Source organism: Salvelinus alpinus, chromosome 28, assembly GCF_045679555.1.
Source record: "Salvelinus alpinus chromosome 28, SLU_Salpinus.1, whole genome shotgun sequence".
NCBI classification, from domain to species: domain Eukaryota; kingdom Metazoa; phylum Chordata; class Actinopteri; order Salmoniformes; family Salmonidae; genus Salvelinus; species Salvelinus alpinus.
Genome location: NC_092113.1, coordinates 9,826,933 through 9,852,940, shown reverse-complemented (window position 1 = coordinate 9,852,940; position 26,008 = coordinate 9,826,933). Strand labels below are relative to the sequence as shown.

The 26,008-nt window shown below is 42.4% G+C and overlaps 1 protein-coding gene across 2 annotated transcripts in view; it reads left to right on the top strand.

Moving 5' to 3' along the window:
* arhgef16 (Rho guanine nucleotide exchange factor (GEF) 16) overlaps positions 1 to 26,008 on the top strand; it is a 36,573-nt gene that overhangs the window by 193 nt on the left and 10,372 nt on the right. Inside the window, exons 1-12 of one of the 2 annotated variants that reach the window (XM_071371552.1) lie at positions 5 to 119; positions 4,871 to 5,541; positions 6,416 to 6,467; positions 7,863 to 8,020; positions 10,245 to 10,301; positions 13,914 to 14,074; positions 18,205 to 18,357; positions 18,792 to 18,921; positions 19,589 to 19,663; positions 22,851 to 22,943; positions 23,118 to 23,272; positions 25,698 to 25,883. In XM_071371552.1, coding sequence (XP_071227653.1) covers positions 4,966 to 5,541; positions 6,416 to 6,467; positions 7,863 to 8,020; positions 10,245 to 10,301; positions 13,914 to 14,074; positions 18,205 to 18,357; positions 18,792 to 18,921; positions 19,589 to 19,663; positions 22,851 to 22,943; positions 23,118 to 23,272; positions 25,698 to 25,883 — 1,796 coding nt within the window. In that variant the 5' untranslated portion in view covers positions 5 to 119; positions 4,871 to 4,965. Of the gene's footprint in view, positions 1 to 4; positions 120 to 4,870; positions 5,542 to 6,415; positions 6,468 to 7,862; positions 8,021 to 10,244; positions 10,302 to 13,913; positions 14,075 to 18,204; positions 18,358 to 18,791; positions 18,922 to 19,588; positions 19,664 to 22,850; positions 22,944 to 23,117; positions 23,273 to 25,697; positions 25,884 to 26,008 lie in introns of those variants that run through there. The other variant, XM_071371551.1, reaches the window with a different exon arrangement.

Below are 26,008 nucleotides of genomic sequence, written 5' to 3'. Positions count from 1 at the left end.
AGTAGTTTTTAATTACGTTTAGTTTAGAGCTATAGTGGTCGTGGACCGTGTGAGTGCGACGCTCACATTCCTTTCTAATCAACTTCTACACGGTGAAGTTTTCAGGAGGTGCACCCAACGTGCGTAGGCCATTGTTTTATTGAAATTATGAACATAAAACACGAATATGTGATAAATGGGGTTGTTACAAATACTGCATCGATACACTTATTCGTATTTTTGTCCCTACAACGTTGTCTTTGCAAATTATAGGCCAGCTACCAAATAGAGATCCCATAGCCTACATAAACTACGCGTATTTACCATACTTGCATTCTAACTTTTTTTAAAAGTGTACAGTCATTATGATTTATAAACCTACAGTTACACAATCTACCTGTGTGATAGACACGGGTTCGGGTGATGTTTGGCTGCAGTGCAAGTCGTTTTTTCCCTCAAGGCTATACATGCGTCTGTAAAGTAGCCTACTCGGTTTATTACAAACTGTTATAAATGCAGTTCAGTCAGTTCACAGATTTGTGTTGGGGGTATGTAGAGGGTAGGTGTGAGGGGCGAGTCATGGGTTGATTGCCATGTTATTCCGTTGGGAACGGGCACAGTTAAAGTTGCAATATGTAACTTTTTGGGCGACACGACCAAATTCACATAGAATTGTGAGTTATAGATCTACCATTCTACTTGAAAGCAAGTCTAAGAAGCGGTAGATCTGTTCTGTCCTATTTCTATGCTTACCATTCTTACGTTTTGTTTTTGCATCTTTTTTACTTTCGGTTTCAAACAGCTGAAAATATAATTCACAGCGGTTTAGATGGTACAATAATTCCCTACACTCGTTTATTTAGTCACAAACTGAAATTAGGCGAACTATTGGAGTTTTAGCAACCAGGAAATGGCAGAGCGATAGAACAATAACACAGACATTTCACCTGATGTATAAATGTGAAGCATTCGCTTGGCGTTTCCACTCACTACCAAATATGGTAGTGAGAGAACCCCAGTCGCCGGTAGTGGGAGAAGATGGAAGAAGATTCATTTTGGCCGACATTCTGCGAACAATGAAACATTTGATCTCCGTGCAGTTTTTTGATCCCAAAACTAAAATATGCTTTGAACAGAGCGGACTACTTTTTGTAGACTTTACCCGTTGTCAAAGTTTTACAAAATCGTACAAAATCGCAATGTTTAGAAGGAATGCAAAGGCGAATGGAGTTATTGCACACGCGTTCCCTAACGGAAATATGCAGATGCATGCTAGGACGGGCCAATAGGATCTCAAATTCAATATATTTCTTGATCAAATAACAAACTCGTTTTGCGCAGTATTAATTTACCATCCTTACAAACCACTTAATGTAAATGTACATTACTGTATTGTACATAGACTGGTCATCTAGGTTTGTACCTGTAGACTTTCCATCGCCATGAAGAAAAACAATGCACAATACAGTAATTGAGAACATTGAAACATCAAGTGGTATGTGATGGATGATGTAGCTCAGTTGGTAGAGCATGGTGCTTGCAATGCTAGGGTTGTGGGTTCGATTCCCATGGGGGACCAGTATGAAAATGTATGCACTCACTACTGTAAGTTGCTTAGGATAAGAGTGTCTACTAACATGGAAAAGGAATGAATAGACCATTACAGTTTTCACATAGAAATAAGTTGGATTTGCAAAGTGTCAAGAAAATCATATAGTATTTTTATATTCCACAAGTATTGTCAGATTAACTGTTTTGTACAGATAATTATGAGACTCAAGTTACAAATGTTGGAAAACACTCATACATTTAGTATAAAATTTTTTAAAAAAGCACAACAGTACTGCACTGGGCCTTTTACTAGTTCTGTATTAGTGGACCGATATAGACGTCTTCAATGCAGGCAATTTTCGGCATCCCCTCCCCCCAAATCACTGCACCCACATTCCCAAACTGCTTCCCGTGGCTATGTTGCCATCATTGGTCGTTCCAAAAAAACGGGTGTTGTAGAAAACTAATTAAACTATATCCAATCAAAGTATCAAGCCAATGACACATTTTCCAAACGCTGCTGTACCCACGTGTGTTCTGGCTCTGACCCAACCTATTGGTTTCTGGGACCAATCAGAACGGTCAGAATGTGTTTGTTCTAGAAATCGTTGGGGTGGTACTCAGATGGTTAGTGCTATCTGGGATCCTTGGGACATGCCTACCCTAAACCCTACCCAAACTTTAACCCTTACGTAACCGTTTTACGCTGAACAAAAATGTATATATTTTCTATACCTTCAAAAGCTTATTTCTCTCACATTTTGTGCCCAAATTTGTTTACATCTCTGTTAGTGAGCATTAATCCTTTCCCAAGATAATCCATCCACCTGATAGGTGTGGCATATCAAGAAGCTGATTAAACAGCATGATCATTACACAGGTGCAGCTTGTGCTGGGGACAATAAAAGGCCAATAAAATGTGCAGTTTTGTCAACACAATGCCACAGATGCCTCAAGTCCAACCGCAAACCACATGTAACTACACCAGCCCAGGACCTTAACATCCGGCTTCTTCACCTGCGGGATCATCTGAGGGTTTGTACAACTGAGCATTTTCTGCTCAAACTGTCTAAGGGAAGCTCATCTGCGTGCTTGTCGTCCTCATCAGTCTTGACCTGACTGCAGTTCGGTGTCGTAACTGACTTCAGTGGTCAAATCTCACCATCGATTGCCACTGGCACACTGGAGAAGTGTGTTCTTCATGGATGAACCCCGGTTTCAACTGTACCGGGCAGATGGCAGACAGTATGTATGGGCGAGCGGTTTGCTGATGTCAACAGAATGCCCCATGGTAGAGTTATGGTATGGGCAGGCATAATCTACAGAAAATGAACACAATTGCATTTAATATATGGCAATTTGAAAGCACAGAGATACCGCTACGAGATCCTGAGGCCCATTTTCGTGCCATTCATCCGCCGCCATCACCTCATGTTTCAGCATAATGAACATGAAAATGTCCCAGTTCCTCCATGGCCTGCATACTCACCAGACATGTTACCCATTTGAGCATGTTTGTGATGCTCTGGATCGATGTGTACGATAACGTGTTCCAGTTCCCGCCAATATCCAGCAACTTCACACAGCCATTGAAGAGTGGGACAACATTCCACAGGCCACAATCAACAGCCTGATCAACTCTATGTGAAGGAAATGTTTTGCGCTGCATGAGTAAAATGGAGGTCACACCAGATACTGACTTATTTTCTGATCCATGGCCCTACCCTAAGGTACAGTGCATTCGGAAGTATTCAGACCCCTTCCCTTTTTCCACATTTTGTTAATGTAAACGATGTAAAATGGCTAGTTAGTTAGCGGTGGTGCGCGCTAATAGCGTTTCAATCGGTGACGTCATTCGCTTTGAGACATTGAAGTAGTGGTTCCCCTTGCTCTGCAAGGGCCGCGGCTTTTGTGGAGCGATGGGTAACGATGCTTCGTGGGTGTCAGTTGATGATGTGTGCAGAGGGTTGACGTTTGGAACCACCAAGACTCTTCCTAGTGCTGAGCAATCGGGATAAAGGCCTTGGTCAGGGAGGTGACCAAGAACCTGATGGTCACTATGACAGAGTTCCTCTGTGGAGATGGGAGAACCTTCCAGAAGGACAACCATCTCTGCAGCACTCTACCAATCAGGCTTTTATGGTAGAGTGGCCAGACGGAAGCAACTCCTCAGTAAAAGGTACATGACAGCCTGCTTGGAGTTTGCCAAAAGGCACCTAAATATCTTTGACCATGAGAAACACGATTCTCTGGTCTGATAAAACCAAGATTTAAGTCTTTGGCCTGAATGCCAAGTGTCACGCCTGGAGGAAACCTGGCACCATGCTTACGGTGAAGCATGGTGGTGGCAGCATCATGCTGTGGGGATGTTTTTCAGTAGCAGGGACTAGGAGGCTAGTCAGGATTGAGGGCAAGATGAACGGAGCAAAAGTACAGAGATCCTTGATGAAACTTGCTCAGGACCTCAGACTGGAGTGAAGGTTCACCTTCCGACAGGAAAATGACCCTAAGCACACAGCCAAGACAGCACGGGAGTGGCTTCGAGACAAGTTTCTGAATGTCATTGAGTGGCCCAGCCAGAGCCCACACTTGAACCCGATCGAACATCTCTGGAGAGACCTGAAAATGGCTATACAGTGACGCTCCCCATCTAACCTGACCGAGCTTGAGAGTATCTGCAAAAAAGAATACCTAAGAAGACTCGAGGCTGTAATTGCTGCCGAAGGTGCTTCTACAAAGTACTAAGTAAAGGGTCTGAATTTGCAAACATTTCTAAACCTGTTTTTGCTTTGTCATTATGGGGTATTGTGTGTAGATTGAGGGGAATTAAAAATATTTCTTTTAGAATAAGGCTAATGTAACAATGTGGAAGAAGTTACGATCTGAATACTTTCCGAATGCACTGTACAAACTGTAACTCAGTAAAGTCTTTGCAATTGTTGCATATTGCGTTTTTATATTTTTGTTCAGTGTACACTTTTAAGCTTTCAATGTGGTAGGGACGTCCCAAGGATCCTGTATAGCAAGGACCCTACTCAGATCCAGACTCATTGCGGAGAAGGAACTAATGTCCGTGGTAGTGGCGTAGCGTTTGGCCGGTGCAAAGAGTTTGGGTAGCCAGGGAACATCGGTTGGCTAGTTGTCTGGCATTTGAGCGGGAAATTCAAAGCAGGACATTCACATTCAAAGCAGTATCTATTTCCACCCATATTTTCCACATTCCACTGAGTTTAATCTTTGAAACATAGTGAAACAAATGTTTATTTTTATAGTTGCATTCAATTGCAAAACTTAAATCCCCTACCTGGCTCCAGTTGACATCCTGTATTTGTCCCAACAGTCTCTATGCTGCTATGGTAGCCTTTTGCTGATGCTGCAGAGATAAACAAGCTCTCAGGCAGGTAGACGTTGAACCACCGGGACCACGGACCAGGAATGTCCAACAGACAATCAGACGGCTCCATGGGCGACCAGACCTCCCTCCTGCTGGAGCAACGCTTCTCTTCCGACCTGCAGCTGGACTGTGACTCGCTGGACAACCACCATGGCCAACCGCAGGGCTCGCCCACGTCCCAGGCCGAGCCCTCATTGGCCGAAGGCTCTACGGTGCGGAAGCCGGTGGTCCTGAGCACTCAGAGTGCGGCGGCGCGGAAGCTGGGCACCCAACAGCTAATCCCCAAGAGTCTGGCGGTGACCAGTCGGCCCAGTAAGCCCCGCCACCACACCACCGTGGTCACCTTCCCCTTGGGTTTGGAGGCCGACTCCACCACCTCCTCCTCCAGGAGCCGTCACTCTGCCATGGAGCCTGATGCGTCCTGGGAGGACTACGACAGTGACGGGAATGGCTTCTCATCGAGGAGGAACCGCAGGAACCAGTCGTACCGGGTGGCGGTGACCAGCCCTGACATGGAAGCCATTGCTGTGAACAACGGGGGTGCGAACACGCTCATGCCTGTGAAGGAGGACAGCAGAGCCTCCAGCCCAGGGCCGGCACACCTTCCCGGACGCAAGGCAAGTGTGAGCGTATCGCTGGCTGAATTTCACCTCTAGCCCCCTGCTATCCCCTAGCGGTAGGCAACCCTGGTCCTGGAGCTCCACAGGCACTTTGTGTTTATGATTGAACATGTTTGCTTTAGACCTGGGAGACCAGGTCTGTTGGCTAATTTCAATCACTGAAACTGTGGTAGAAAACTTCTGTGGTTCTGGAAGGGATAGTTCTATTGGACACCTCACTCCTCAGTGTGTCTATTCAGCAACCTAGCTGTCTTGAGTCATCAGTGCCATAGTGCTGGTGATAAGTCCCTAAGTTAGAAGCCATCTTTTTAGTTAGTGAGGTCAAATTTCCAGGACAGCTTCCCATGCATAAACTGTTAGTGTTGTCAGTCGAGGAAGTCCTGCACTATGGTTTTAACATGGAGCAAAACATACTGACAAAATTGAGAGGGCTCCATGTCCTCCTGTGGAGGCCCTCTCCTACATTCATTCCTCTGTGACAATGTTCCCCAACTGGTGGCACGTGGGCCAAATTTTTCCCGGTGCGAGTTATTTTTTGATTTTATTTTTTGGCGGGGGGGGGGGGGGGGGGGCAAGACTGTAAGAACACCAGCAAATCAGCTCCAAGGGATTTTCTTTTTTAAAATATGTTTTAAAGTATTTCCACACATAATCGTGAGATATACAGTATGTGATTGTATACCAATGTAAGCAAGGTTTGAAATTATGTCTTAGCCAAATATTATGTTTGGGCTTTATGCAGTCTACAAATGATTTGTAATTATGTTCCGGCCCCCTGATCATCCGCTCCAGAAAAAATCATCCTGTGGCTGAATCTAGTTGATGATGCCTGTTCTATGATTAACTCATGTTTCCACCATCTCCTTTCTAGAGAACCTTGGGGAGAAAGAGGAACCAGAGGCACGGGGGCTCATTCAAAGACGGTACTTATGTGTCACTCCTCCCGGCTGACAGGGCTTTGCCCCTAGAGATACAGATGACTAGTCATGCCAGTGTATTTCTGCATAAGTTTGCAAAAGAGCAGAAACAGACTGGCACCCAGGCTAGCAGATGACAGGAAAAGATCAAATGACAAAAAACAGTTAGCATCTTGGTTATTCAATACATTTTTAAATATGGGAAAGTCAGGGGATTAATCAAAATCCAGTTCATGAATCTAAAATTGCGCATTATTTATTTCGAGTGATTTCTGTCATTTATTTTCAATTCACTTCTTGAAGTTCAAATAGAATTGGTTGACCGTCATTCCTGGTTAGCATGTGGCTTTGTCCTGCAACGAGCCATTGTTTAGACAGATGGCTCGTTGCGGAAACGTCCGTAGCCTGGCGTCCTTGATCAACCAAATCTAAACTACTTCACCAAAATAACGTTAGAGGCATATCCAGTATTTTTAGGAACAATAATTACGATTCGTCGGGTTGAATGTGTCCTTCGCTATCAAATGAGCGTTTAAAACTCGTTTTTATCCAGGGTCTCCCATTTTCCGCCTGTAGAAGTGGGAGATACTCGTGTGCCTGTGTTCTAGAATGGACAATGGCATCCCACAGGCAGAAAATGGGGAAACCCTGGATAAAAACATGTTTTAAAAGCTTATTTTATGGCTAAGAAAATATTCAACCCGACAAATCGTAACTATTGTACGTTAACATGCACACTAATAATTCAATATTAAACTGATTATGGCAGAAGGCGGAGTATGGTATTAGTCATGTAAGCACCTTGATCTGCTTATCTTAATCACGTTAAGGTCATAAAGTAAACATGCCGATTTTAAAGCACCTGGTTTTCTGAGCAATCTTTTGAATTATTAGGACATGGTACTGGAATGCTTAATCAGCTGTATATTTGATCTATGCACCGGTAGCGCAATCCTCGCTCTTGTGCGCAAGTAAAGTGAGTGCGGAAAAACATATATGCATCTTAAAATTTATATATGAGAACTATGTCCCAACTCCAAATTAAATAGTCTTCGCAAAAATAACATGGTCATTGTGGTAGAAAGCCAATGTTTTGCATGTATCAAAAGGCCCATCAGTAGCCTGATTTCAGATGTACTGTATACAGGCTTGTTAGGGAAATCGTTCTTCTTGCAAAGCATGTAACGTATATTAATCTGACTATCCACAATAATCGTCTTATTGTGTCCATGTAACCATGCTGAATGTGTCAAATGAAGTGTTCTTAATGACAGTCAAGTGAGGACTTGAAGTTCTTCAAACATTTCAACATTTTCCATGTCAGTATCACATAACTACAAAAGCCATTTCAACATTGCATGGAACAATAAAGTTATTCCAATTCGTTTCTCTTGGCCGTAGATCCTCGGCTGTACCAGGAGATCAGGGAGCGGGGGCTGCAGCCCACCACTATTGCGGATGATGATGACTTTGTCCACGTGGAGCCACCCGGGGAGGACCAGGCCATAGTGGTAAAGAGCTACAGGCCAGCGCAGGTCACCTGGAGCTCGCTACAACAGGTAAGCAGGGAGGAGCAGAGGGGTCTTCCAGGCCAGCAGGGACTGGTAGGGGCACAGATGTGGGGTCTGAACCCTGACAGCAGATATCTGTGTGACTGTGCATCAACACCGAACTTCGGAGTGGATCATACGCTTTAAAGAAGGCAGTAAAAGGGATGGGTTTCTGAAATTTGAACCCAATCTTAATTGTTTTGTGGCTGTCTTAGAATTTTAATTCAAGCGCTACAGAAAGCCTTGTGAAGTAAACAATTCATTGACTGCGTTTATGAAAATGTGGCCTAAAAACATCCTAAAATAACTTGCACTCTTCAATTCAACTTAGTCACAGTATATCACTCAAAGACTTCAAATTAAAGATTTTAGGAACAGAACTGTTATCATTTTCCATTTAACTTTTTATACTTGCCTAGTTCCATAAAGACAAATATACTGTTTTAAATTAAAAGGTGTTCAATTCTATTTGAACCATTATTTATGAATGAATTCAAAACCAACTCGCCTGACAGTATTGGCCATTTCATTAATAGAGGCTCAATTCCATCCTAACTCTGCATTTTACAACATTTTCAGTGCAATTGCATTCCCATATGGATACAATTTTCTGACTGCGTGCTCTGTCATACTGCTTAAACAACATATTACAGTCGGGTCCATAACTATTAGGACAGTGACAATTTGCATAATTTTGGCTCTGTACACGAACACAATGGATTTGTACGGAAACAATCAAGATGTGCTTTAAGTGTAGACTTTCATCTTTGTCAATTATTGTCTGAACCGTGTAGGAATTACAACCATTTTTGTACATAGCCCCCCAATTTTAGGGTCTCAAGTAATTGGACAAACTAACATAATCCTTTGCAGTCAATGACTGCCTGAAGTCTGGAACCCATAGCATCACCAGTTGCTGGGTTTCTTCCCTGGTGATGCTCTGCCAGGCCTTTTAGTGCAGCTGTCTTCAATTCCTACTTGTTCTTGGGGCGTTTTGCCTTCAAGTGAAATGCATGCGCAATTTGATTCAGGTCAGGTGATTGACTTGGCCATTGCAGAACATTCCACTTCTTTGCCTTAAAGTATTGGGTTGCTTTTGCAGTACGCTTCGGGTCATTGTCCATCTGCACTGTAAAGTGCCGTCCAATGAGTTTTTGAAGCATTTGGCTGAATCTGAGCAGATAATATAGCCCTAAACACTTAAGAATTCACCCTGCTGCTTTTGTCAGCAGTCACATTATCTATAAATAAATATAAGGGAACCAGTTCCAGTGTCAGCCATAACACTACCTCCACCATGCTTCACAGATGAGGTGGTATGCTTTGGATCATGAGCAGTTCCTTCCCTTCATACTCTTCCCATCATTCTGGTACAAGTTGATCTTTGTCTCGTCTGTCCATGGGATGTTGTTCCAGAACTGTACAGGCTTTTTAAAAATGTTTTTTTGGCAAACTCTAATCTGGTCTTCCTGTTTTTGAGGCTTCCCAATGGTTTACATCTTGTGGTAAACTCTCTGTATTTACTCTGGTGAAGTCTTCTCTTGATTGTTGACTTTGACACAGATACGCCTACCTCCTGGAGGGTGTTCTTGATATGGCCAACTGTTGTGAAAGGGGTTTTCTTCACCAGGGAAAGAATTCTTCTGTCATCCACCACAGTTGTTTTCCGTGGTCTTTTTGGTGTTCCTGAGTTCACCAGTGCGTTCATTCTTTTTAAGACTACCAAATAGTTGATTTGGCCACATCTAATGTTTTTGCTATCTCGCTGATGTGTGTGTTCAGATTTTTCAGCCTAATGAGGGCTTGCTTCACTGGCAGTGACAGCTCTTTGGATTTCGTATTGAGGGTTAACCGCAACAGATTCCAAATGCAAATGCCACACTTAATCAACTCTTGACCTTTTGTCTGCTTACTTGTAAGTGAATGAATGAGGGAATAAAACACACCTGGTCATGGAACAACTGAGTAGCCAATTGTCCAATTACTTTTGGTCCCTTAAAAAAGGGGGGGACCACATATAAATAGTGCTCTAATTCTTACACCAGTCACCCGATTTGGAGGTAAAAGTCTGCACTTTCAGCTCATATTCATTATTTAATTTCAACTCCAATATGCTGTGGTGGACAGTTAAAACAATAACTTGGTCAATGTCCAAATATTGATGGACCTGACTGTATGATGTAATGACAGCTAGTTTATGTACTAATCATTTTGCTGTGAACATCTTCCTCAGGTGAAGGATAACGACATTCTTCAGCTGATCTCTGCTGAGGAGCGGAAGCGACAGGAGGTAAGGGACTCTGTTTTGAGTTTACAGCAGGGTCTTTGAGAGTGCCAGCCCTGGGACTCTTTTATTGGTAGTCAGAACACACTATTGTCTAAATATCAAAGTCCACCCGGTATGCTCTCTGTGTGCTAAATGCAGCCACTCCCTCCATTTGTTGGCTAACTTAGTCCCTCCACTCCTGCTGGCTAACCCTGTAATGTCAATAGCACGGTCACCCTTCTCAAAAGTCTTAGAAGCAGCTAGCTGAGTTTCAAACTAGATTTATCAGTGATACATCTTCTGTAAGGCGAATGCGTAAAGCTATAGCTAGCTCCTTAACTATTAGTCCATATATTTTATTGCATTAGTGTCCTTTAAACATTGTAATGTACAGGCATGGCTCTCTATTGTGTATGAATTGGACACGGTCCATTCAAAATGGTAAAAGATGTGTAACATTTTGTTCCCATACAAGTTGGGAACACATAGTAGACATCATTAAAAAGAAAAGTTTTCTTCAAAATAGTTTCACCTTTCAGTGACCTTTTTGGTTTCCAAACAAGTGGCCTTTGCATCCCATTCACAATATTATTATCCCATTTAATCCTTTACACATCTTGTAAGGTTGTTTTACTATAATAGTTAACTCTAGGGACGTGTCTGCGAATTAAACAAACGAAATGGCGACGCTACGTTCTCATACATTGCTGCTGTTTGCTAATTATTGTCGTTAGCAGTATGCATCCAGTTGTATCTTTGAATGCTGATCTGCTCAGACCTTAGTATATGTATACCGCTATATTTGTAAAGACACTAAACAAAAATATAAATGCAACATGTAAGGTGTTGGTCCCATGTTTCATGAGCTGAAATAAAATATCCCAGAAATTTTCCATATACACATGCTTATTTCTCTCATTTTGTGCACACATTTGTTTACATCCCTGTTAGTGAGCATTTTCTCCTTTGCCAAGATAATCCGTGGCAAATCAAGCTGATTTAAACATGATCATTACACAGGTGCACCTTATGCTGGGGACAAAAGGTCACTCTCAAATGTGCAGTTTTGCCACAGATGCCTCAAGTTGAGGGAGCGTGCAATTGGCATGCTGACAGCAGGAATGTCCACCAGAGCTGTTGCCAGAGAATCTCATTTCTCTATAAGCTGCCTCTAACGTCATTTTAGAGACTTTGGCAGTACATCCAACCGGCCTCACAACCGCAGACCATGTGTAACCACGCCATCCCAGGACTTCTACATCCAGCTTCAGGTCTTGACCTGACTGCAGTTTGAAGTCGTAACTGACTTCAGTGTGCAAATGCTCACCTTCGATGGCCACTGGCATGCTGGAGAAGTGTACTCTTCACGGATGAATCCTGGTTTCAACTGTACTGGTCAGATTGTAGACAGTATGTATGGCGTAGTGTTGGCGAGCGGTTTGTTAATGTTGTGAACAGAGTACCCCATGGTGGGGTTATGATATCGGCAGGTGTAAGCTGCGGACAACTAACACAATTGCATTTTATCGATGGCAATTTGAATGCACAGACATACCGTGATGAGATCCTGAGGCCCATTGTCATGCCATTCATCTGCCGCGATCACCTCATGTTTCAGCATGATAAAGCACGGCCCCATGTCCCAAGGATATTTACGCAATTCCTGGAAGCTGAAAATGTCCCAGTTCTTCCATGGCCTGTATACTCTCCAGACATGTCACTCATTGAGCATGTTTGGGATGCTCTGGATCGACGTGTATAACTGCGTGTTCCAGTTCCCACCAATATCCAGCAACTTCGCACAGCCATTGTGGAATGTTATCTCACTCTTCAATCAACAGCCTGATCAACCTGATCAATGCAAAGGAGATGTCGAGCTGCATGAGGCAAATGGTGGTCACACCAGATACTGACTGGTTTTCTGATCCACACCCCTACCTTTTTTTTAAGGATATCTGTAACCCAACAGATGAATATCTGTATCCAGTCATATGAAATCTATATATTAGGGCTTAATGAATTTATTTCAATTGACTTATTTTCCTTTATATGAACTGTAACTAGGGCTGTTGCGGTGACCATATTACCGCCACACTGGCAGTAATGAGTCATGACCACAGTAAAATTCCATGTGACTGTTGAATCATGCAATCTCATTTTATGCACTTTGGACATGCTTTGGTAGTACCCAACTTGCTAATGACCTGGTACTCAGGGCTCTATTGTCCCTCTAACCTCTGACATCAATGTAAATGCATTTGAAAATCACATCAAACACTTATCAAAACAGCAGGCCTATAGTACTTTTACAACTCCCCTCACTGTGATGATCAATTTGAAGAAAAAACTTCAACAGCAGGTTGAGACAGTGTAAAACATGTTTTTTTGTGTGGATGTTTCAAAACCTAACACAATGAAATAGACAGCGCTTTCTAAGGTGATTAATTCAAAACCTCCATATGAGGGCTTATGAGCCCAAGCCCCAAAATATACTCCAAAAACTAACATTCAAGTAATCACGTTTGAGTGTGGACTGTAGTATTATTATTATTATGCATACTGGATTGACTGGTTACCTTATGCTACACTCAAATGTCTATACACGAGTCTGGGAAAGAACGTATAGCCCTAGGCGTATAGCCCTAGGTTTGTTGATTGTGCAGGGTTTGCCTACAATTAGCGAATTTGATTTTGAATAGCCTAGTAATAGTTAAAAAAAAAATGAATTGTGACATTACCATAAGCAATACAGAATATCTCACCACCATGCATTTCCATCTCCTCTCCTTTATTCCTTTCTTGAGCGCACAGACGGGCTGTCAAACAGTTTAGTGAAATGTTTCATTGCAAAAACATGTAACTGCGCGACAGGGATATCAGTGGTTGATGCATGTTCTTATATTATTTCTCAGCTGCTCATATTAAGCACATGCTCCGCTATAAAACCGAAGTAGCCTACAAAACAGACTTGCGGAAAAGCCATTCTAAATTACTAATATGTAAAATGATTTTTAAAGACAAGATTACATTGAAAATCGGCTGGGTCAAAATATGATAACTTAATTTTTTTTGCTACTTTCTCAAATCATCGCATCATTCAGCCCAAAGAATTTCTTAGATCTCTTTCAATTTTATTCAGTTAAGTTTAATTCTATTCTTCTTACAATAAAATTGTCATGGGACTTATAAGCATATCTTATGGCACATAGCCAGATAATGTAGGCCAACTCATATTCTGTTCTTCTTAAATACATAATGTTTCTTTTAACCTGACTAAAATAATGGATTTATTGTGATGTGTATATTAAATTGATTTATTAGACTTTTTTAAATGTAGATGGCACGTAGCAGAAGGCACGTAGCAACTGCTTGTATGTGTGGAGGCTTGTAGATGCTAAACCTGTTTTTGTTAATTAACGGTCAATTTACAGAAACTGGCAGTCTCGTGCATGACAATAATCACCTCGCCACAGCCCTAACTGTAACTCAGTAAAGTCTTTGAAATTGTTGGGTTTTTTAAATATATTTTTTTCACTAGTGTTCATTGCAACAATTACAGGTCTTCTTTTTAGGATTCACCCTGCCATATAAGTGGCCTTTTTCCCCCACTGACATTCTCTCATGTGGTTTTGGCAGGCCATCTTTGAGATCATCACCTCAGAGTTCTCGTACCTCCACAGCCTTGGCATCCTGGTGAGGCACTTCAAAGGGAGTGAGGCACTGCGGAAGACCATAACTGCCACCGAGCACCATCACCTCTTCTCCAACATTGCTGTCATCGAAGGTGTCAGCAAAAGGTACTATATTTCTCCGGACTCCAGTTGGAGACTGCTGGGTTAGGATGGTCTCAGTATGAAGGTCACAACATTTCTATCTGGCCTGCAATTGGAATAGTGAGGTTATTTAGTGGCAAATGGGGCTGTGGACTATATATAGTACCAGTCAAAAGTTTGGACCCACTGACTCATTCAAAGGTTTTTCTTTATTTTTTAAAATTATTTTCTACATTGTAAGAAAATGGTGAAGACATCAAAACTATGAAATAACACATATGGAATCATGTAGTAACCAAAAAAGTGTTAAACAAATCAAAATATATTTGAGATTCTTCAAAGTAGCCACCCTATGTCTTGATGACAGCTTTGCACACTGTTGGCATTCTCAGTTGTGTTGGCGCAGGTACAGCCAACTAGCACAATTTATATTGTCAAAGCGATACACTATATCGTCATAAATAATATCCCGATATGTAACTATCGATTTATTTGTATCACCAATGCATAATAGTCAGAGCTGAGCAGTTGGCTGAAGCACACGCATATCTGGACTAGGCTAGCACTAGGAGATCTCACCATAAGCATCAAATTCCACAAACCGAGCAGCTGGAGGCATTCAGAAGTGCAGGCTGAGGCTGAAACAACATATTCCTTGACCCTCAGCTTTAGGTTGTTGTTGGTCAGTCAAGTCATTACTTATGTGACTTTGATGGTGGAAATCATTATTTCAGTTATCTTGCTCGATCTCCGAGAAACTACAGGCCATCTAAAGAGTGAATTTGCATCTTATCTGAGGTTCAATGAAAGCTAGCAGACCTGGCGCTTCTAGCTAGGACTAGTAACAGACATACCTAGAGCAAAATGATTGATGTTATCAATGTTTTGGAAATGCTTGTATGGACAAACATTGACACAACATTGAAACATCTGTGAATAAAAAAATCTGTTAGTAATTAAATACTGTACTGTTATTCCCATTTTAGATTTGGTTGTTTGCCCAGCTTAAAGGTTCACAATGGGTTCATTTAGGCTGCCTTTAAACAGCTGGCCCAATTCTGATATCTCTTTCACTAATTGGTCTTTTGACCGATCAGCTCTGAACAAGATCTGATGTGATTGGTCAACAGACCAATTGGTGGGATATAAGATCAGAATGGGCTGCCTGTGTAAACGCAGCCTCCGATGGAATTTGAACAGGAGCAAGTCTCCTGGAAGGACTCACGGAACGTGTTTAGACACGCTGGCTCAACCGGTTCTACTGCCTAGTAGGTCAGGTTGTATTCAGCAGAGCTTAATAATGTTGCGTTCAAGGCTACATTGTTATTGTTTGTTACTGCTGCTTTTTGAATGAAAATTGATCTAGTCTCTGTCAATGGCAATTGCACAAATCGTTATGCGGCTGCCCACAGTTAAAATTGAATGGAAAGTGCGCAGTTCTAATGAAACTGATGGGTGGAACTTGTCTTGACAGGGTTTGCTCGACTATCGTGTGGGAGTGTGTGACATTGCTGCTTCAGTTGAGCTGTTGTTTTGGGTGTCAGTTTACTCAAGGTTTGTCAGCAAAAAATGAGTCCCTGTAATGGGTGGGGCTGGAAGTAACAACTGTAGCTTTACTATCTACTGGCACATTGGAAATTGTACTATTATAAGCTAGGGCTGGGTGAAAAAAATATTGGACGGTTTGACGGTGTTTTTAGTTGTTGAATAATAAGTTCTACATTTGCTTTATGAGTGGTGAGTGATCCTAGGGTGGCAGAACACACATTCTAAGTGATTTCAATGAGCCTTTCTGCATTCTGATCGTTTTATACTCTTCAATTCAACTTCAACCAAAACAAATTTCAGCACTCACTTTTCTGCACTCAATAGCAGTGGTGGAAAAAGTACCCAATTGTCCTACTTGAGTAAAAGTAAAGATGCCTTAATAGAAAATGACTCGAGTGAAAGTCACCAAGTAAAATACTACTTGAGTAAAAGTATTTGGTTTCAAATATACTTAAGTATCAAAAGTAAGTGTAAAATAATTTCAAATTCCTTATATTAAGCAAACTAGATGGCACCATTTTTATTTGTTTTAATTTACGGATAGCCAGGGGCACACTCAGACATAATTTACAAACAAAGCATTTGTGTTTAGTGAGTCCTCCAGATCAGAGGCAGTAGATGACCAGGGATGTTCTCTTGACAAGTGTGTGTGAATTGGACAATTTTCCTGGTCTGCTAAGCATTCAAAATGTAACAAGTACTTTTAGGTGTCAGGGAAAATGTATGGAGTTAAAAGTAGGATATTTTCTTTGGGAATGTTGTGAAGTAAAAGTTGTCAAGAAATATTAAAGTACAGATGCCAAAAAAAAAACGACTTAAATAGTACTTGAACGTAAGTACTTTACACCACTGCTCAATTGAGATAATTTCCACACTGCCACGTAGGGCTGCACGATATGGGCAAATAATCTAGGATTTATTTTTAACCAAATGTTGCGATTTGACTTGCGAATTAGAGCAAAACTGTTGGACTCATGGAAATAGAATCACTATTCTATAATACAGTGTTTGAGATGACAACGAATTAAAATGCCAGGGAGGAGTTATTGTGACAGGATAGGAACTTAAGTGTTTCCAAGGGGACCCTATAAGCTTTGGCTACATTGGATGTTTTCTCTTAGCTACTTCATGTAGCTAACATGTTCTTGCTTTGCATATTTTTCTTTGATTTAGAAGACACTGTTGCACAAACAACATGCTGATTTTAGGTCTACACCATCAGGCTGTATTAGCTAGCTATGTTTGCTCTTACTCAGTACATTTATTAGCTAGCTATTAGCATTAGCGGCTAACAATTAGCGACTCACAAGATTTAGGGCAACTTGCTAAGGAAAAGACAAACTAGCAGTGTCATTATAGAACGCTAGTGGATTTATATTAAGAAGTAAAGTGAAAACAGCATTGTTGTCGTCATGTGCAGCATTGCCCATGCAGACTGAACGCAAATGTCTCGTGGTTGAGGAACATCAAATGCGCTCCTTGAGTGACAGGGGGCGTGCCTAGGTCTGTGTGCAAAGCGGCACTGAGCGAAAGAGTGGAGAGATGACTCAAGTTTATTTAACTAGGCAAGTCAGTTAAAAACATTATTTACAATGATGGCCTAGGAACAGTGGGTTAACTGCCTTGTTCAGGGGCAGAACGACACGTTGTTTTTTATTTTTTTAACCTTGTCAAGGATTCGATCTAGCAAACTTTCGGTTACTGGCCCAACACTCTAACCGCTAGGCTACCTGCCGCTCCAAGTAGCGAAGTAAAGTATACATGGCGTATATCACATTTAACAAACCAAACATTCAAATACCGGTATAGAAGTTAAAGTAAGAATCCAAACCATCCTTCCATTTCCGGTATATCATAGAATACGGTATACTGCCCCGCCCTATAAGTAATACATCATTGTCCTTACTAGCTTAGCTAATTGTGTTTTGATTTCTTTGAATGCTTTCCTGGCTCACATTTAGAGTAGTAGATTGTGTTATTTTCATTAATGTGCACTCTGAGATAGTGGAACATACATTTTATTACCACCTTATGCCTTTTTGAAAGTGGACAAACAACTGTTTTTACATTTGCTATCTCCAATATCGGTTCACGACCAAATAAAATCAATGTCCCCCCTCCCTCCACCCAAGTCTTTAGATCTGTTCATTATGACATGGTTTTTCAAACTGGGTCCTGGTTCCTGCCCTCCCCCACGTGCACTTTTATTTTTCTTCTCTAGCACTGATTTTCAAATAACCAACCCATCAACAAGCTTTGATTATTTGAATCCGCTGTGTTGTGCTAGGTCAAAACCCAAAATGTGCACCTGGGGGGGGGGCCAAGGATGGAGTTTGGGGAGACCCTGCATTATGACAAGCTATCAGTCTCAGGTATTGAACTGTAAAAGTCTAAGCAATCAAAAGATCACAAGCGCCATTTTCAGGGCAGCACTAAGAGGTCAATTACAACCTTTGTGCAATGCTGCTGCTGGCTGCGCTTGGAATATTCTGCACGTAACTGCCTTAGTCACCTCGGTTATTATTAAACGGCTGCTCCGGTACAGTAGCTCTTATCATGGTTAGAGAGGGAAGGGAGCAGTTATGCATGTGTTCTGTTCTCGACAGGTTTTTTGACGACCTTGAAAGGCGTCACCATCACAACGTGGTGATCCAGGACATCAGCGACATAGTGCAGAACCACGCCGCCCACCACTTTGAGCCCTACATCGTGTACTGCTCCAACGAGACCTTCCAGCAGAGGACGCTGCAGAAGCTGCTGTGAGTAGGGGACAAATTAAGGGCCTTGTTCGAATACTTCAGAAATGCATCCTTCCTTCAAGTACAGATCTGTAAGAGATTGGTGAGAGTACACCTATCCAATCAAACTAATTCAGCTCTGTGATTACATCAAGTACAGTTGAAAAGAAGTATGCATTTCTGAAGTAATCGAACAGGGCCAGTAACAGAAACCTTGATTTTAAAATCCTTTTAACATGCATCCCTTTGTCCTCCTTTCCTTAAAGTAATCAAATCACCAAATCTAAATGGTTGGATAAATGAAAATTAAATTTTCCCACTACGTAGGTTATACCAATCCAGTTATGTCCGATCAGTGATTGGGCTAAGTATTAAAGGATAATGAAATGTTGATATGATTCAAACATGATATATTGGCTTCCTTCATCTCCTCTCCTTGTGTGTGTCTCTCTCAGAACGAGCAACACTGCTTTTAAGGAGGTGCTGAAACGGATTGAGGGGAGTGGCGAGTCTCAAGGCCTGCCCATGATCTCCTTCCTCATCCTTCCAATGCAGAGAGTCACCCGGCTGCCGCTGCTATTAGATGTAAGTCCCTCACGATTCCTCTATGATGGGAGTCAACAGGTGAATCCCAAAAGTCTGTCTTGATTCCTCGCATCCTCCTTTTCAAAACGTCAAGGGTAAGCGAGGAGAAAATTAGGTGTTTTCCTCTGATCTCGTAATGTCCCTAAAGGAGAGAGCTCCGTGAGATTCAAACATTGCTGAATTACACTGCAGAGAGGCCTTGGGCGCACCCTAATGGAGAGATTTGACACCAGACGAATAATAGTCAAAGCCCTGCCACTGGTATAGGAAAGGGTTCTCCTACTCCAGTCCTGGAGAGTGCTGCTGGGTCTGCAGGCTTTTGCTCAACACCAACACTCATTATTCAACTAATTGTTTAGTTGATTATTTGAAACCGATGCGTTAGTGTTGGGCACCCTGTACATCCACAGGACCAGCATTGGAAACCCCTGTTGTAGAGGGATTGGGTATCCTTACGGACAGGAGTCTCTCCTGTCGACGTGACCCGACTAGGCTACTACTATAGGGCCTAGAGGTATTCATTGTTCTATAAGCATATTCCCAGGGTAAACCAGTTGCGACGTCTGGCATCCAGGGGTTGAAATCCGGATGGGCAATAGTAGGTGGTTTTGTAGTATTTGGGAGAGCTTCCCTTCCCCAACCTCATCCATCTCTCTCTCCCAACCAGACGATCTGTCAGAAAACTCTAGACACAACGGCGGAACACTTTGCTGCAGTGTGGGCCCTGAAGGCCATCAGTAAGGTAGGCTGCTCCACAAACCCTGCATGTTCATTGTTTCGTCCGTCCTCCAACATTTCTAAATGTCGACCTTTTTGAACGCTTCACAGGCCCGCAACAGACATCCATTTTGATTTGTCATATTGTTCTATACATCTAACTTAATCGTGCATGGTGTATTGTTGGTATGTTGCAGTACTGCTACAGCTGTACCCTGGCGCTGTAGCAACTTACAATGCATTCGGAATGTATTCAGACCCCTTGACTTTTCCACATTTTGTTACGTTACAGCCTTATTCTAAAATGGATTGAATAGTTTTTCTTTCTCAATGTACACACAATACCCCATAATGACGAAGAAAAAATGGGTATTTAGACATTTTTGCAATGTATTAAAAATAAACTGAAATTACATTTACATAAGTATTCAGACCCTTTACTGAGTCATTTGTTGAAGCACCTTTGGCAGTGACTACATCCTCAAGTCTTCTTGGGTATGACTCTACAAGCTTGGCACACCTGTATTTGGGGAGTTTCTTCCATTCTTCTCTGCAGATCCTCTCAGGTTGGATGGGGAGCGTCGCTACACAGCTATTTTCAGGTCTCCAGAGATGTTCAAGACCGGGCTCTGGCTGGGCCACTCAATGACTTTCAGAAACTTGTCCTGAAGCCACTGCTGTGTGCTTAGTGTCGTTGTCCTGTTGGAAGGTGAACCGTTGCCCCAGTCTGAGGTCCTGAGCACTCTGGAGCAAGTTCTCTGTACTTTGCTCCGTTCCTCTTTCCCTTGATCCTGACTAGTCTCCCAGTCCCTGCCGCTGAAAAACATCCCCACAGCATGATGCAGCCACCACCATGCTTCACCGTAGGGATGGTGCCAGGTTTCCTCCAGATGTGACGCTTGGCATTCTGGCCAAAGAGTTTAATCTTGGTTTCATCAGACCAGAGAATCTTGTTTTCATGTTAAGTTCTGGTGGAGTGCTGCAGAGATGGATGTCCTGTAAGGTTCTCCCATCTCCACAAAGGAACTCAGGAGCTCTGTCAAAGTGACCATCAGCTTCTTGGTCACCTCCCTGACCGAGGCTCTTCTCCCTCGATTGCTCAGTTTGGTCGGGCGGCCAGCTCTAGGAAGAGTCTTGGTGGTTCCTAACTTCTTCCATTTAATAATGATGGAGGCCATTGTGTTCTTGGAACTTCAATGCTGCATAAATATTTTTTTGTACCTTTCCCCAGATTTGTGCCTTGACACAATACTGTCTCTGAGCTCTACAGATAATTCCTTCAACCTCATGACTCGATTTTTGCTCTGACATGCACTGTCAACTGTGGGACCTTTTTATATAGACAGTTGTGTGTGCCTTTCCAAATCATCTCCAATCAACTGAATTTAACACAGGTGGACTCCAAGTTGTGGAAACATCTGAAAGATGATCAATGGAAACCGGATGCACCGGAGCTCAATTTTAAGTCTCATAGCAAAGGGTCTGAATACTTATGTAAATAAGGTATTTCTGCTAATAAAGTGGCAAATTCTAAACCTGTTTTTGCTTTGTCATTATTGGATATTGTGTGTAGATTGAGCTTTTATTTAATTAACTCAGAAAAAAAAGAAACGGCCCTTTTTCAGGACCCTGCCTTTCAAAGATAATTTGTAAGAATCCCAAACTTCACAGATCTTCATTGTAAAAGGTTTAAACACTGTTCCCCTTGCTTGTTCAATTAACCATAAACAATTAATGAACATGCACCTGTGGAACGGTCGTTAACACACTAACAGCTTACAGACGGTAGGCAATTAAGGTCACAGTTATGAAAACTTAGGACACTAAAGAGGCCTTTCTACTGACTCTGAAAATCACCAAAAGAAAGATGCCCAGGGTCCCTGCTCATCTGCGTGAACGTGCCTTAGGCATGCTGCAAGGAGGCATGAGGACTGCAGATGTGGCCAGGGCAATAAATTGCAATGTCCGTACTGTGAGACGCCTAAGACGGCGCTATAGGACGGCCAGCTGATCGTCCTCGCAGTGGCAGACCACGTGTAACAACAGATGCACAGGATCGGTACATCCGAACATCACACCTGCGGGACAGGTACAGGATGGTAACAACTGCCCGAGTTAAACCAGGAACACACAATCCCTCCATCAGTGCTCAGACTGTCCGCAATAGGCTGCACTGAGGGCTTGTAGGTCTGTTCTAAGGCAGGTCTTCACCGGCAACAACGTCGCCAATGGGCTCAAACCCACCATCGCTGGACCAGGCAGGACTGGCAAAAAGTGCTCTCCACTTACGAGTTGCGTTTTTTTTGTCTCACCAGGGATGATGGTCGGATTCACATTTATCGTTGAAGGAATGAGCGTTACACCGAGGCCTGTACTCTGGAGCGGGATCGATGTGGAGGGTCCGTCATGGTCTGGGGCGTAAATTTTCTAAATTTTAAATTTTATTTTACCTTTTTAACTAGGCAAGTCCGTTAAGAACAAATTCTTATTTTCAATAATGGCCTAGGAACAACTGCCTTGTTCAGGGGCAGAATGACAGATTTTTACCTTGTCAGCTCGGGGATTCGATTTTGCAACCTTTCGGTTACTAGTCCAACGCTCTAACCACTAGGCTACTTGCCGCCCCAGGCCATGTGTGTCACAGCATCATCAGACTGAGCTTATTGCAGGCAATCTCAACGCTGTGCGTTACAGGGAAGACATCCTCCTCCCTCATGTGGTACCCTTCCCGCAGGCTCCTCCTGACATGACCCTCCAGCATGACAATGTGACCATGTTTGTTCTTTGCGTGAATTCCTGCAAGACCGGAATGTCAGCGTTCTGACATTGGTGTGGTGTGGCCACCAGTTGCATTGACTGTTACTTTTGATTTTGACCCCTCCCCCTTTGTTCAGGGACACATTATTCCATTTGTTAGTCACATGTCTGTGGAACTTGTTCAGTTTGTCTCAGTTGTTGAATCTTGTTGCTCATAAATATTTACACGTTAAGTTTGCTGAAAATTAACACAGTTGACAGTGAGAGGACATTTTTATTTTATTTGCTGAGTTTACATTTTAGAATAAGGCTGTAATGTAACAAAGTGGAAAAAGTCCAGGTCTGAATGCACAGTACATTTCCTTTGCTGTGTGTTGGATTACTGAGCATTGTGCAACCAAAATAGATCTAAGTAAAATGTATTACTTTTGTTACATGTGTTCTCATCCCATCAGTTGGTGAATAGCTGCAACAACGGAGCAAGGCGAATGGAGAGGACGGAACAGATGTACACTATTCAGAAGCAGATGGAGTTTGGCAAGATCAAGGTACGGCCAAGCAGACCTTCACTCACAGCTCTACATTTCAAGATACATTTTTGTTTGTCTTGTTAGCTTTTTTTACCAGTTTATTTATACTTATTGTTTGAGCCATCTTATTTTAAATGTGTTGTGACCGAGTACCTTTTTTAATTAATAAAATAAACCTGAATCTGTCCTCAGCCTTTCCCACTGGTGTCGTCATCACGGTGGCTGCAGAAGCGTGGGGAGCTGGCCGTCTGCACTGAGGAGCTCAGTATCTTCTGGAAGGCCTTCAGCCACAGGAGCTACTACCTGTTCCTCTTCAACGACGTGCTCATCGTCACCAAAAAGAAGAGGTGAGAGAGCCTCAGCCTTTGACAATACCAATCTTTATGGGCTGAGATTAAAAGTTAAATGCAGTTTGATGTCGGCGCAATGTGGTTTGATTTTTAATTCTGGCCTCCGTCCATAAAACATTTGTCCCAGGGCGTATTCTAGCAACATGGGGGGGTTTGAGTAGGGCCAGCTGTGACCTGTCATGGAAGGTAGGAGAGGATAGAGGGAGGGAAAATGTTGCTGAGCATGCCTGGGATTCCTAGAACCCTCTTACACCATGTCTGTTCAGCAGACTCCAGTCAGCATGTGTGTGTGTCCATGCCCCTGAGTTAGAAGGCTATATCCATGTCAACGGTGAGAGGAAGCGATATGCCAGTGTGCTGGTGTCATGTTCAAAACTGTGTCTCGAGGCAATCTTACAATCTTCTTCAGGTCACAATGACTGTCGAGAGAAGCCTGGTCCCAGATCTGTTTGTGCTTTTGCCTACTCCGTAGTCATGCCAACTGTTGGATCTTAGAGCAAGACAATAACCCCAAGCACTAATCAAAATCTACAAAAATGGTTAATTGACCACAAAATCAACAATTTGTAATGGTAATCTGTCTCCGGACTTGTACCCCAATTGAAAACCTATGGTTTTAATTGAAGAGAGCAGTTCATAAGTGCAGAGGAAGGATGTCAAGGATCTGGAAAGATTCTGTATGGCGGAATGTTCTAATTTCAACACAATGTCTTCTCTAATCTCACAACCTTTTAGCAAAAGTCTGTTTTTATCCTCATGAGGGGAGTGTGCTAGAGTATTGAAAAGGGGTGGCAATTTTTAACCCCCTGATTTAAAAAAAATATATATATAATAATTTTTTTATGACTTGTGAAATTGTATCAGTATAATATACTACTTTTTTTTGCCCATCTTTATCAAGGGTGCTAATAATTATAGACCTGACTGTATACAGTACCAGTCAAAAGTTTGGACACCAACTCATTCAAGGGTTTTTCTTTATTTATTTTTACTGTTTTCTACATTGTAGAATAATAGTGAAGACAAACTATGAAATAACACATGGAATCATGTAGTAACCAAAAAATAGTTTAACAAATCAAAACATATTTGAGTAGCCACCCTTTCCCTTGATGACTGCTTTGCACACTGTTGGCATTCTCTGAACCAGCTTCATTAGTTAGTCCATAATGAATTTGAGCCAATCAGTTGTAGGGTTGGAATACAGATGGCCCTATTTGGTAAAAGACCAAGTCCATATTATGGCAAGAACAGCTAAAATAAGCAAAGCGAAACGACAGTCCGTTACTTTAAGACATGAAGATCAGTCATTCTTTCAAAACTTTTAACGTTTCTTTAAGTGCAGTCGCAAAAACCATCAAGCACTATGATGAAACTGGCTCTCATGAGGCCCGCCACAAGAAATGAGGACCCAGAGTTACCTCTGCTGCAGAGGATGTTCATTAGAGTTAACTGCATCTCGGATTGCAGCCCAAATAAATGCTTCAGAGTTCAAGAAACAGACACATTTCAAAATCAACTGTTCAGGAGGAGACTGTGTGAATCAGGCCTTCATGGTCGAATTGCTGCAAAGAAACCAGTACTAAAGGACACCAATAAGAAGAGACTTGCTTGGGCCAAGAAACACAAGCATTGGACATTAGCCCGACGGAAATCTGTGCTTTGGTCTTGAGTCCAAATTTGAGATTTTTGGTTCCAACTGTCGTCTTTGTGAGACGAGGAGTAGGTGAACGGATGATCTACACATGTGGTGTGATGGTGTCGGGGTGCTTTGCTGGTGACTCTGTCAGTGATTTTATTTAGAATTCAAGGCACACTTAACCAGCATGGCTACCACATCATTCTGCAGCGATACGCCATCCCATCTGGCTTGGGATTAGTGGGACTATCATTTGTTTTTTAACAGGACAATGACCCAAAACACCTCCAGGCTGTGTAAGGTCTATTTGAACAAGGAGAGTGATGGCGTGCTGCGACCTGGCCTCCACAATCACCTGACCTCAACCCAATTGGGATGAGTTGGACCGCAGAGTGAAGGAAAAGCAGCCAACAAGTGCTCAGCATCTGTGGGAACTCCTTCAAGACTGTTGGAAAAGCATTCCAGGTGACTACCTCATGATGCTGGTTGAGAGAATGCCAATAGTGTGCAAAGCTGTCAAGGCAAAGGGTGGTGACTTTGAAGAATCTAAAATATATATATATATTTTGTTTTAACACTTTTCAGACTACTACATGATTCCATACGTGTTATTTCATAGTTTTGTCTCAGCCTATTACTCTACAATGCAGAAAATTGTTTAAAAAATGAAACCCTTGAATGAGTTGGTGTCTAACTTTTGACTGGTACTGTGTGTGGTGATATTATACATGCATGTACAGGATATGTTTCAAACACACATGAACATGTAATTCATGTGTCCAGTGACGAGAGCTATGTGGTGATGGACTATGCCACGCTGGTGAATGTGGAGGTGGAATCGGCGGAGGAGATGGAGGGACGGACATCACCACCCGCCAAGGGAGGCTCCGCCCACCTGTCTCTGCGGCTGCTGATGTCGAGGAACAGCGAGGGGAGACCGGAGGAGATCGCTCTGGTCGCTGAGTCCAGGTATCACTAGCTCTTTCACTCTCATTCAGTCCAATACGTGTCAACAACTGGTTACAGGCATGTATGAGTCATTTTCTTTAAGTCTTAAGGCTTATGTTATCAGAATTGTATTTAGTCAGGGTCAT